This window comes from Schistocerca nitens, chromosome 10, assembly GCF_023898315.1.
Source record: "Schistocerca nitens isolate TAMUIC-IGC-003100 chromosome 10, iqSchNite1.1, whole genome shotgun sequence".
Lineage (NCBI taxonomy): Eukaryota > Metazoa > Arthropoda > Insecta > Orthoptera > Acrididae > Schistocerca > Schistocerca nitens.
Genome location: NC_064623.1, coordinates 58082042 through 58094733, shown reverse-complemented (window position 1 = coordinate 58094733; position 12692 = coordinate 58082042). Strand labels below are relative to the sequence as shown.

Genomic DNA, 12692 nt, shown 5'->3' with positions numbered 1-12692 from the left:
GAAGACATCACATTTTATGGAATTAATTCACATATTTCAGTAAAATTTGCTACATAACGTTTCAGAGAAGAAGAATTAACAACCAACAAATCCTTGAGGTTCATCTTATGCTGTATTTTCCGGTAGATATACTGCTGGCAATTTATTGAAAATTTAATGTCCCAAATAATGAACATCTACTTGGACTCAAGAAAGAGTCTTCCCGTTTATAGGCTGATTGTTCTTATTCTAATAGTTTCATTAACCAACTCACATGTTATACACCAAAACAAAAGTTTCTTAGGTCACAGGGATTGTGTTGATAAGAACAGAAAGATGGCTTTATTGACAGACCTTAATAAATCACAATTAGTAATGGAATCTACCGAGTGAAATAATTACATGGGCTTTTTATAAAACGTTTTAGTATTTTTAACTAGAAAAACAACTCATTCACTGCCAAGCAGAGAATTTTTCAAATTACACATTTAGTTTGTAAGAACATATATTTTGTGTATGACAAAATGAAGAGGTATAGTTGGAGTGGGAGGCAGAAAAAGGGGGAGGAGGAGAATGAGTAGGAGAAGCCAGAGCAGAGGGCTTGGAGGAGTAAGCAAAAATAAGAAGAAGAAATATAAGAAGACTAAAAATACTGGGAAGAGAAAAAGAAATATCGATGAGTACATAGAGGGGGAAGTGGAATAGTAGCAGAAGTCTGATGAGAAGATAAGAAGAAGAAGAAGAAAAAGAAAAGGTATCAGGAAAGAACTGGGAGAAGAGAGTGGATTCAAAGCGATAGCAGGCAGCAGAGAACTATAAAGCTTTGGAGAGGGGAAAAAGGGAGGGGAAGGGGCAGAAGAATTTGAGTAAGGTTTGAAAATGAAGCAAGGAGGAAAATTCAAGAAATAAAGTATAATGTGAAGGCAGGCTGAAATAGAAAATGAAGAAGGTGGTAAATAAAGATGTTAATGAATCAAAGAATTAGGAAAGGGTGAAAATGAAATAAAGATTTCGGAGAAGAATACAGGATGAAAAGAGAAGTGGAAGAAGGAGAAGAATACAGGATGAAAAGTGAAGTGGAAGAAGGGCAATGATAAAGATGAAAAAGAAGTGAAGTGGAATATAGTAAAAGAGGATGATGTAAAGGTAAAGGATGGGAAAAGGATGTGAAGGATAAAGGTAAGGTACAGGAGGAAGATTTTGTTGTATTGGTGGAGGAAGAAAGAAGGAGAAGTAGCAACAGGTCAAGGATGAATTGAGGAAGGAGGAAAAGAGGAGATGATGAGGAAAAGGGAAGGAGAGTAGGGATATGAACATAAGAAGATGAGGATGATGAGATGGGAATAGGGCAGTCGAGAATGAGCAGGAGGTTTGAATGAAATGGTGAAGGAGAATAAAGGAGAAGTAGAAATAAGAGAAGAATAAAGTGAGAGAGGAGGAAGAGAGGTGAAGTGGAAGTGTGGTAGGTGTAGGCACTGAGGAAGATGAGGATGAATAAGGCAGTGGAGGATGAGCAGAAGGAGCAGCAGTTAGATGAAGTAACAAAGGAAAAATGAAGGAAAATAGAAGAGAAGGAAAAGGATAAAGTCAGTGAGGAGGGAGAGGATTATGAAAAGGATGTGGAAGTACAGCAGAAGTAGGAGCTGGAGAGAATGAGGATGAAGTGAAGCTGAATAAGGTAATGGAGGATGGGCATGAGGAGAAAAATTTGGAAGGATTGGCGGAGGAACAATGAAGGAGAAGTAGAGAAAGTGCAAGGATAAGGTGAAAGTATGGGAGTAGGAAGAGAGGTGCAGATGAGGTAAAGGAAGTGGAACAGGACGAAGAGCATAAAAAGCTGTGTAGAAGTGGAAGAACAAGGCCGACTAACGCTGAAGAAGGACGAGGAGCAGGAGGAGGAGGAGGAGGTGAAAGAGGAGGAGGAGAAGCAGGAAGCTAAAGATGTGGATGAATTGAAAAACGAGGAAGAAGCATGGAATAATCGAGATGAAGAGAATAATGAAGCGGAAGCCTACTTGGCTGTCTCTGCCACTGACTCACCTCATCCCGAATCTCGCTGAGTGGCATTACTGGCTGCCCTCCTGGCTTAATTAGAGATTCCACGAGGTTCAGGCGCTTGCTGGTAAACCCCTCCTCTGTGGTCGCCGACCTCATGGTGATGAAGTTCATGGTCGCATCCTCCAGCATCCGCGTCATCTTGAATACATGACGACCTTTGGAGGTCAGCTTCAACAGGAACTTGCTATGTAGCCACGGGCGCGTCAGTATACTCTGTAAACACCAAACGCAATGCAGCACTCGTGAATATTACACTCTCTTTCGAAGAGACTCAGTGCAACACTGGCCTCTGTTAATCAGGAGATACAAAAGTTACAAATACTGTCACAACGCCGGCCAGAGCGGCCGAGCGTTCTAGGCGCTACAGTCTGGAACCGCGCGACCGCTACGGTCGCAGGTTCGAATCCTGCCTCGGGCATGGCTGTGTGTGATGTCCTTAGGTTAGTTAGGTTTAAGTAGTTCTAAGTTCTAGGGGAGTGATGACATCAGCAGTTGAGTCCCATAGTGGTCAGAGCCATTTGAACCATTTTTGAACTGTCACAACACCCTAGGGAAAACCAAAAATTTAAGAGCTACAGTGTAATTCAAGACCAAAGTTAAAACATTAATCAAGCAAATAAAGAGGAAGAGCCCGCATCTCGTGGTCGTGCGGTAGCGTTCTCGCTTCCCACGCCCGGGTTCCCGGGTTCGATTCCCGGCGGGGTCAGGGATTTTCTCTGCCTCGTGATGGCTGGGTGTTGTGTGATGTCCTTAGGTTAGTTAGGTTCAAGTAGTTCTAAGTTCTAGGGGACTGATGACCATAGATGTTAAGTCCCATAGTGCTCAGAGCCATTTGAACCAAAGAGGAAGATTTTGTTGTATTGGTGGCGGAAGAAAGAAAGAGAAGTAGCAACAGGTCAAGGATGAATTGAGGAAGGAGGAAAAGAGGTGATGATAAGGAAAAGTAGTAACATGTCAGTTACTGGCCACACTCGTTGGCTAATGCGGCTGCCATTGTGAATTCTAGCACTGTTTATCCTGTTTAAAGATGACGTGGAATATTCTCCTGCCTGGAGATAATAGGTCAACCTCCATTTAATCCAACTAAAGGCTGGTGGTTTTCGTTGGCCCTGCTGTTTATAAACACACAGAATGGCCAGTATTTCCTAATACCCTCTGGAAAAGAAGCTTCTCAAAGGTTTGACAGGGAGCAGTACCTAACAGCGAGTAACGTGAGCGTTAGCAGGAAATGGCCAGTTCAAGTGCCTACATTCTGCGCTGGAAGCTGATTAGCTAGAAGATCGGCATGTTAAAACAATTCAGTGGAGTGGTGTTAGTAACTCACGAAGTTGGGGAGTCTGCCAAAAAGCTTTTGCTAAAGTAGGACGGGGACACATCGACGCTATGGAGCGGAGCTGAGATTTCAAGAGCGTGGCGTTAATCGAATCGGGAGAGGATGACAAACTCGTTTTCAGATTTTTGTCAGAAAGACAGCGGCATAGCTATCGAGCACTAGCTAGTCGGTCTAAGTTCTCATATTAGAATGTGGACACGTTAGCTATCTTGAGGTAGCAGTGAGACTGATTTGGTGGGATCTTAGAGAACACAGTAAGTCCCATTTATGTCTGTGGAAACTTGTAGTGTACTTTCGATTATGGTCTCGGTTTGTTCATGTAGGAGGTACTACGATGGTGAGTCAAATGAAAACATTACATTTGTAATAACAAATCGAAATTTCGCGCCGTTATCCTGTAAGTTGATAAACGTGCTACACACAGCGTGCAGAATGGCCTGTAGGTGGCAGCATAGTGCAGATGCATACATACCGTCGCAGTATCAGTATAAAGATGGCCGCCCCACTTGCGACTTGCAACAGGGAAGAACAGCGTTCTGTTATTCGGTTTTTGCGTAGTGAAGGTGTGAAACCTGTTGAAATTCATCGACGAATGAAGGTTCAGTACGGTGATGCATGTTTGTCACAGCAGCAAGCCTACGAATGGAGTAGGAAGTTCGCAAATGTTGTGACTTCAGTGGAAGATGCTCCTCGTCCAGGTCAGGCACAACGAGTTGTGACTCCACAGAACTCGGCGGTTTTCCTTCACTATGGCTTCAACTGCCGCAGACACTGAATGACATTGCAGCATGTTTACAGATTAGTCATGGGTCAGCACAGCACATTGTGCATGATGTGCTCCAGTTTCACAAAGTGTCTGCAAGATGGGTGCCACGGCAGCTGACTCCTGAAATGAGAGAACGACGTGTTGGTGCTTGTGAAGAACTTCTTCGGCGCTTTGAACGAGAAGGTAATGGCTTCCTTTCAAGAATCGTTACTGGGGACGAAACCTGGGTTCACTTCCACCAACCGGAAACGAAGGGAGCGAGCAAGGAATGGCGCCGTTCCTCATCACCAAACCAAGGAAGTTTCGAACAGAACCATCAGCACGGAAGGTTATGCTGACTCTCTTTTGGGACGAAACAGGCGTCATTTTGGAGTATTACATGCCTAGAGAGACCACTGTCATCAGTGCATCATACACAGATCTCCAAAAAAATCATCTGCGGCCTGCAATCAAATCAAAGCGACGTGGATTGCTGTCCGGAGGTGTCCTTTTGCAACATGACAATGCAAGGCCCCACACTGCCCGCACAACAGTTGCAACAATCACAGACCTGCATTTTGAGTGTCTTCCTCATACACCATACTCACCAGACCTTGTCCCAAGGTGATTTCGATACGTTTGGACCATTCAAAGACGCAGTGGGAGGAAAGAAGTTCCGTTCTGATGAAGAGGTACGCCACGCGGTACATGAGTGATTGCGCGGACTACCAAAAGAATTTTTTTCTAAAGGAATTTATGCACTTTGTAAGCGCTGGGGGAGATTATGTTGAAAAGTAATACAGCTCTGTACCATTTCTGCACAATAAATAATATTTTAAAAAATATTTTTCATTTGACTCACCCTCATATAAATCGATTGTTGTACTGACTGTGGTGCTCGTTTTTCAATCCAGTTGCAGGATCCGAGAGTTTTTTGAAAGTAGCTGGATTGTTACAGCGCTCTGGGTTAGCGGTATAGAAGAAGTGTATGTAGTAGATGCGTTACGGACCACCTGTACATTTTTCTATCTATTCAAGACGACATGTAATAAGCCAACATGGTTCAAGATGGACAGGTTGAGCACAATCGATATCGTGCCCCGAAGAGCACCAGATCTCAGTTCTCTGTACTTTTCTCTCTGGGATCATCTAAGAAGTGAAGTGTACTGCACTCTTGTTGATAGGGTTGATGAACTAAAGCATCCAATTGTACAGAGTTGTCAAGATACTTCTGATGATCCGGATGTATTTGTAACATTTTGTAACTTACTGCTGAGACTACAACACTACCAGTTATTACTGCGTAAGTAATCCCCGATAATGATACTCTTCTAAAGGAATTAAAAGTTTGACTGCGAATGTGCTAATGGGAAAGAATCGGACTATGCTTCGTTACCTGAAAGGTTATGTTTTGACAGGGGCACTAGTTAAGTCAATGGGGCTCGAACCAATGGTATTTAGGTTGTAAAGTGAAACTGCAGTTGCCTAATTAGCCAAAATGATTTCAGGCAAATGCACTGTTAATCAAGAAAACTGACTGTTTCATATGAGTTTAAGTTGGTTGGTTGGTTCATTTGGGGAAGGGGACCAAACAGCGAGATCGTCGATCCCATCGGATTAGGGAAGGATAGGGAAGGAAGTCGGCGTGCTCTTTCCAGCATTTGCCTGAAGTGATTTAAAGAAATCACGGGAAACCTAAATCAGGATGACCAAACACGAGTCTGAACCGTTGTTCTCCCGTACGCGAGTCCAGTGTGCCAACCACTGTGCCACCTCGCTCGGTGACTTTGCTTTAAACTGGAATCTGTTTTGAAACTAGATACTAAACTATAGCACAATCCAGCTAGAATTTGTAATGTAGTTAATCACGAGGATAACAGATAGAGAAATAAATATGCCCTAGTTTGTTGTCATTTCTCACTGACGCACACTGTCTGTTTTAAAGTAAGAAATGTAATGTTCATTACACGGTACTGCTTCATAGAAAAGGAGCACAGCTAAATTGGACGTGAGGTGGCTATAACACTAAACAAGCGCAAGATAGTTATTAAACTCTTATTCTCATTAATGTGATTACTCCGCAGACGTGACAAAAGTAAGGTTGATGATGAAATGATAATTAAATCGAAACCCTTAGCTCCCGACAACTGTTGTTGATATTCATCAATGGGGACAGCTGAAAATGTGTGCCCCGACAGGGATTCGAACCCGGGATCTCCTGCTTACATGGCAGACGATCTAATCATCTTCCTTCCTTTTTTTTTTAATTGATCTCATTTTGTTCGTTGTATCTGCTCGGGGCGGACGTTGCAAGACACCCGTTTCAGTTCGTCGTTGATCCATGGACTCAGTTTTTTATTACAAAGGGCAGCTAACCCTCTGACCGTACTGCGACTGCAGGGACTCATCCCATGGACGCTTCCCGTGAGACCCACATTCCCAACTGTACACAACCTACATTCGCAGTGTTCCTAATGGATATTTGCCCATTCACTCATTACTCGCGCCAGACTAAGCTGACGATTCCCATAAAAGTTCGGGCAAAGCGTGCGCATTCGCACAGAAGAAGGTCAATAGCTGGGTAGCGTTTAACTATATATTAAGATAGTTACTGTTCCCGAAAGAACAGATACCATTGATGACCGTGCAGCTTCTCTAGAATGAAATTATAATTAAATCAAAGCTCTTAGCTGCCGACAGGTGTTTTTGATGTACATCAGTAGGGACAGCTGAAAATGTGTGCCCCGACTGGGACTCGAACCCGGGATATCCTGCTTACATGGCAGACGCTCTATCCATCTGAGCCGCCGAGAGCACAGAGTAATGAGTGAATGGGCAAATATCTATTAGGAACACTACGAATGTAGCTTGTGGACAGTTGGGAATGTGGGTCTCACGGGAAGCGTGCAAGAGATAAGTCCCTCCCTGCAGTCGCGATATTCATTTGTGTCCTCGGTGGCTCAGGAGGATAGAGCGTCTGCCATGTAAGCAGGAGATCCCGGGTTCGAGTCACGGTCGGGATATACATTTTCACCTGTCCCCATTGATGTATATCAATAACACCTGTCGCCAGCTAAGGGTTTCGATTTAATTATCATTTCATTCTAGAGAAACTGCACGGTCATCAATGGTATCTGTTCTTTTGGGAATAGATACCATCTTAATATCAAGTTGGTGATGTTTAGTTTGGGGGGCGGTCAACTGCGTGGTTATCAGCGCCCGTACAAAGTCCCAATTTTTACCCAGTCCAATTTTTAACTCAGTCCAATCCAGCAACTGTCATGAATGATGCAGATGATGATGAAATGTTGAGGACAACAGAAACACTCAGTCCCCAGGGGGGAGAAAATCCCCAACCCGGCCGGTAAAAATCAAGTGATGCATCCTAATATCGTGTAGGACCTCCTGTTGCTCGGTGTAATGCAGCAGCTCGGCGTGGCATGGACTCAACAAATCATTGGAAGTCACCTGCAGAAATATTGAACCATGTCGCCTCCCTAGCCATCCATAATTGTGACAGTGTTGCTGGTGCAAGAATTTGTGCACGAAATGACCTTTCGATTGTGCCGCATAAATGTTCGATGTGAGTCACGTGGGGCGGTGTTGACCGTCAAATCATTCACTCGAACTGTCGAGAATGTTCTTCAAACCAATCAGTAACATATGGAGCCCGGTGATGTGTTTGAGAACATGGCTACAGATGGTCCCCATTTAGCTGAACATAACCGTTTACAGTCAATGACTGGTTCAGGTGGACTAGAGGACTCAGTTCATTCTACGTAAACTCAGCCCAACACCAGATGGCACAGTTGTTGACAACTTGGGTCCATGGTTTCCTGGAGTCTGCACCACACTCTAAACCTACCATCAGCTCTTACCAACAGAAATCGGGTCTCATATGACCAGATCACGGTTGTCCAGTAGTCTAGGGTCCAACCATAATGGTCACGAGTCCAGAAGAGGCGCTGCAGGCGATGTCGTGCTGTCAGCAAAGGCACTCGCGTCGGAGGTCTGCTGCCATAAACCATTAACGTGATATTTTGCTTCATTGTCCTAAGGCCAGTATCATATTTCATTGACAAGGATTTTGTCAAATATATGATCAAATACTAGTCAAATTTGTTTGACGAAGATACACTCCTGGAAATGGAAAAAAGAACACATTGACACCGGTGTGTCAGACCCACCATACTTGCTCCGGACACTGCGAGAGGGCTGTACAAGCAATGATCACACGCACGGCACAGCGGACACACCAGGAACCGCGGTGTTGGCCGTCGAATGGCGCTAGCTGCGCAGCATTTGTGCATCGCCGCCGTCTGTGTCAGCCAGTTTGCCGTGGCATACGGAGCTCCATCGCAGTCTTTAACACTGGTAGCATGCCGCGACAGCGTGGACGTGAACCGTATGTGCAGTTGACGGACTTTGAGCGAGGGCGTATAGTGGGCATGCGGGAGGCCGGGTGGACGTACCGCCGAATTGCTCAACACGTGGGGCGTGACGTCTCCACAGTACATCGATGTTGTCGCCAGTGGTCGGCGGAAGGTGCACGTGCCCGTCGACCTCGGACCGAACCGCAGCGACGCACGGATGCACGCCAAGACCGTAGGATCCTACGCAGTGCCGTAGGGGACCGCACCGCCACTTCCCAGCAAATTAGGGACACTGTTGCTCCTGGGGTATCGGCGAGGACCATTCGCAACCGTCTCCATGAAGCTGGGCTACGGTCCCGCACACCGTTAGGCCGTCTTCCGCTCACGCCCCAACATCGTGCAGCCCGCCTCCAGTGGTGTCGCGACAGGCGTGAATGGAGGGACGAATGGAGACGTGTCGTCTTCAGCGATGAGAGTCGCTTCTGCCTTGGTGCCAATGATGGTCGTATGCGTGTTTGGCGCCGTGCAGGTGAGCGCCACAATCAGGACTGCATACGACCGAGGCACACAGGGCCAACACCCGGCATCATGGTGTGGGGAGCGATCTCCTACACTGGCCGTACACCACTGGTGATCGTCGAGGGGACACTGAATAGTGCACGGTACATCCAAACCGTCATCGAACCCATCGTTCTACCATTCCTAGACCGGCAAGGGAACTTGCTGTTCCAACAGGACAATGCACGTCCGCATGTATCCCGTGCCACCCAACGTGCTCTAGAAGGTGTAAGTCAACTACCCTGGCCAGCAAGATCTCCGGATCTGTCCCCCATTGAGCATGTTTGGGACTGGATGAAGCGTCGTCTCACGCGGTCTGCATGTCCAGCATGAACGCTGGTCCAACTGAGGCGCCGGGTGGAAATGGCATGGCAAGCCGTTCCACAGGACTACATCCAGCATCTCTACGATCGTCTCCATGGGAGAATAGCAGCCTGCATTGCTGCGAAAGGTGGATATACACTGTACTAGTGCCGACATTGTGCATGCTCTGTTGCCTGTGTCTATGTGCCTGTGGTTCTGTCAGTGTGATCATGTGATGTATCTGACCCCAGGAATGTGTCAATAAAGTTTCCCCTTCCTGGGACTATGAATTCACGGTGTTCTTATTTCAATTTCCAGGAGTGTATTTTGCAGCCGTGACTTATTAAACTGATAGTTCGGTAATTTTCACATCTGTCAACACCTGCTTTCTTTGGGATTGGAATTATTATATTCTGCTTGAAGTCAGAGGGTGTTTCACCTGTCTCATACATCTTGCTCACCAGATGGGAGAGTTTTGTCAGGGCTGGCTCTCCCAAGGCTATCAGTAGTTCTAATGGGACGTTGCCTAGTCCTGGGGCCTTATTTCGACTTAGGTCTTTCAGTGCTTTGTCAAACTTTTCACGCAATATCATCTCTCCCATTTCATCTTCATCTACGTCCTCTTCCATTTCCATAATATTGTCCTGAAGTACATCGCCCTTGTATAGACCATCTTTATACTCCTTCCACCTTTCTGCTTTCCCTTCTTTGCTTAGAACTGGTTTTCCATTTGAGCTCTTGGTATTCATACAAGCGGTCGTCTTTTCTCCAAAGGTCTCTTTAATTTTCCTGTAGGCACTATCTCTATTAACCCTAGTGATATATGCCTCTACATCCTTACATTTGTCCTCTGCTTAGCCATTTTGCACTTCCAGTCGATCTCATTTTTGAGACGTTTGTATTCCTTTTCCGTGTTTCATTTATCGAATTTTTAAATTTTCTCCTTTCATCGATGAAATTCAATATTTCTTCTGTTACCCAAGGATTTCTACAAGCCCTCGCTTTTTTACCTACTTGATCCTCTGCTGCCATTACTATTTCAGCTCTCAAACCTACCCATTCTTCTTCTACTGTATTTCTTTCCCCGTTGTTGACAATCGTTCCCTTATACTCTCTCTGAAACTGTCTACAACCTCTTGTCCTTTCAGTTTATCCAGGTCCCATCTCCTTAATTTCCCACCTTTTCGCAGTTTCTTCAGTTTTAATCTACAGTTCATAACCAATAGATTGTGGTCAGAGTCCACATCTGCCCTTGGAAATGTCTTACAATTTAAATCTCTGTCTTACCATCATATAATCTATCTGAAGCCTTCCAGTGTCTCCAGGCCTCTTCCATGTACACGACCTTCTTTCATGATTCTTGAACCAAGTGTTAGCTATAACAATGTTACGGTCTGTGCAGATTTCTACTAGGCGGCTTGCTCTTTCATTCCTTTCATTCCTTACCCTCCAGTCCATATTCACCTATTAGTCCTTCTCTTCCTTTCCCCACTATCGAATTCCAGTCCCCCATGACTATTATATTTCCGTCTCCCTTCACTACCTGAATAATTTCTTTTACCTCGTCATACATTTCATCTATCTCTTCGTCATCTGCAGAGCTAGTTGGCATATAAACTTGTATTACTGTGGTAGGCGTGGGCTTCGTATCTATCTTGGCCACAATAATGATTTCACTATGCTGTTTGTAGTAGCTTTCCCGCATTCAAACTACGTACGCAGGAAACCATCAACTTCATGAAACTTTAGTATTGTAATTGTAAGAGTGTAGGCACGAAGCCGACGCCTACCACAGTAGTACACCTTGGCCTCCTGTTTCCAAGACCTCAATGTCCTAGACGTTTGGTTACGGGGAACTTGAACGAATTGGTCTACGCCACGGCAACCAACGATGTGCAAACACTACAGGGTTGCTTCTTCAAGGCATGCCGGCAGCTACAACAAAAACCAGGTATACCTCGAAGGGCGCGTCATTCCTTACGCTGGAGGTCAGAGGGGTTCATTGTCATGAATGCACAACACGTTAAACGCCTCCTCAAATCACGTGTTTATCGCAGTAAGTATGCATTTCCGGACCCATGCTTATTGGACTTATCTCAGGATGTATGCATTTCTGGATCCATGTTTTTTAGACTTTTTTTTTCTTGTTTCGATCAGTAGTACCACCTCTTGAAGTATTCGGAACTTTTTCTCAACACTGTGTCAAGCAATACTGTATTCGAACATTACGTGGATGTTTTCCAACTCACAAGTTTTAATTTTCATTTTTACACATTCAGAGAAAGCCGCCATACATCACACCATACAGAAATTGTATCCAAGTTATCCTGTATCCCCCTTCAGCCACCCAACGACGACACCTTACCGTATAACGCAGCGTCATGAGTTTACGTCGTAGATTGCAGCTCATCCTATCTTTCCCTCCCATCCATTGTATCGTTTATATACGTAGAGAACAAGAGTTGTCATGCAAAGGATTGACAAAGATATGGAAATACGGTGTTATAGAACAGCTGGCATTGAATACAGATTCCAGTCGTCTCGGAATGGACAAATACAGGGTGATTCAAAAAGAATACCACAACTTTAAAAATGTGTATTTAATGAAAGAAACATAATATAACCTTCTATTATACATCATTACAAAGAGTATTTAAAAAGGTTTTTTTTCACTCAAAAACAAGTTCAGAGATGTTCAATATGGCCCCCTCCAGACACACGAGCAATATCAACCCGATACTCCAACTCGTTCCACACTCTCTGTAGCATATCAGGCGTAACAGTTTGGATAGCTGCTGTTATTTCTCGTTTCAGATCATCAATGGTGGCTGGGAGAGGTGGCCGAAACACCATATCCTTAACATACCCCATAAGAAAAAATCGCAGGGGGTAAGATCAGGGCTTCTTGGAGGCCAGTGATAAAGTGCTCTGTCACGGGCTGCCTGGCGGCCGATCCATCGCCTCGGGTAGTTGACGTTCAGGTTTAATAACTAACCTTTTTCGTAGGACTCTCCATACAGTTGATTGTGGAATTTGCAGCTCTCTGCTAGCTCTGCGAGTCGATTTTCCTGGGTTGCGAACAAATGCTTGCTGGATGCGTGCTACATTTTCATCACTCGTTCTCGGCCGTCCAGAACTTTTCCCTTTGCACAAACACCCATTCTCTGTAAACTGTTTATACCAACGTTTAATACACCACCTATCAGGAGGTTTAACACCATACTTCGTTCGAAATGCACGCTGAACAACTGTCGTCGATTCACTTCTGCCGTACTCAATAACACAAAAAGCTTTCTGTTGAGCGGTCGCCATCTTAGCATCAACTGACGCTGACGCCTAGTCA

General features: G+C 44.9%; 1 protein-coding gene across 1 annotated transcript in view; it reads right to left on the bottom strand.

Annotated features, from left to right (window-relative positions):
• LOC126210475 (cytochrome P450 4C1-like) overlaps window positions 1–12692 on the bottom strand; it is a 165320-nt gene that overhangs the window by 55898 nt on the left and 96730 nt on the right. Inside the window, exon 5 of the mRNA XM_049939710.1 lies at window positions 2020–2250. Coding sequence (XP_049795667.1) covers window positions 2020–2250 — 231 coding nt within the window. The remainder of the gene's footprint in view (window positions 1–2019; window positions 2251–12692) is intronic.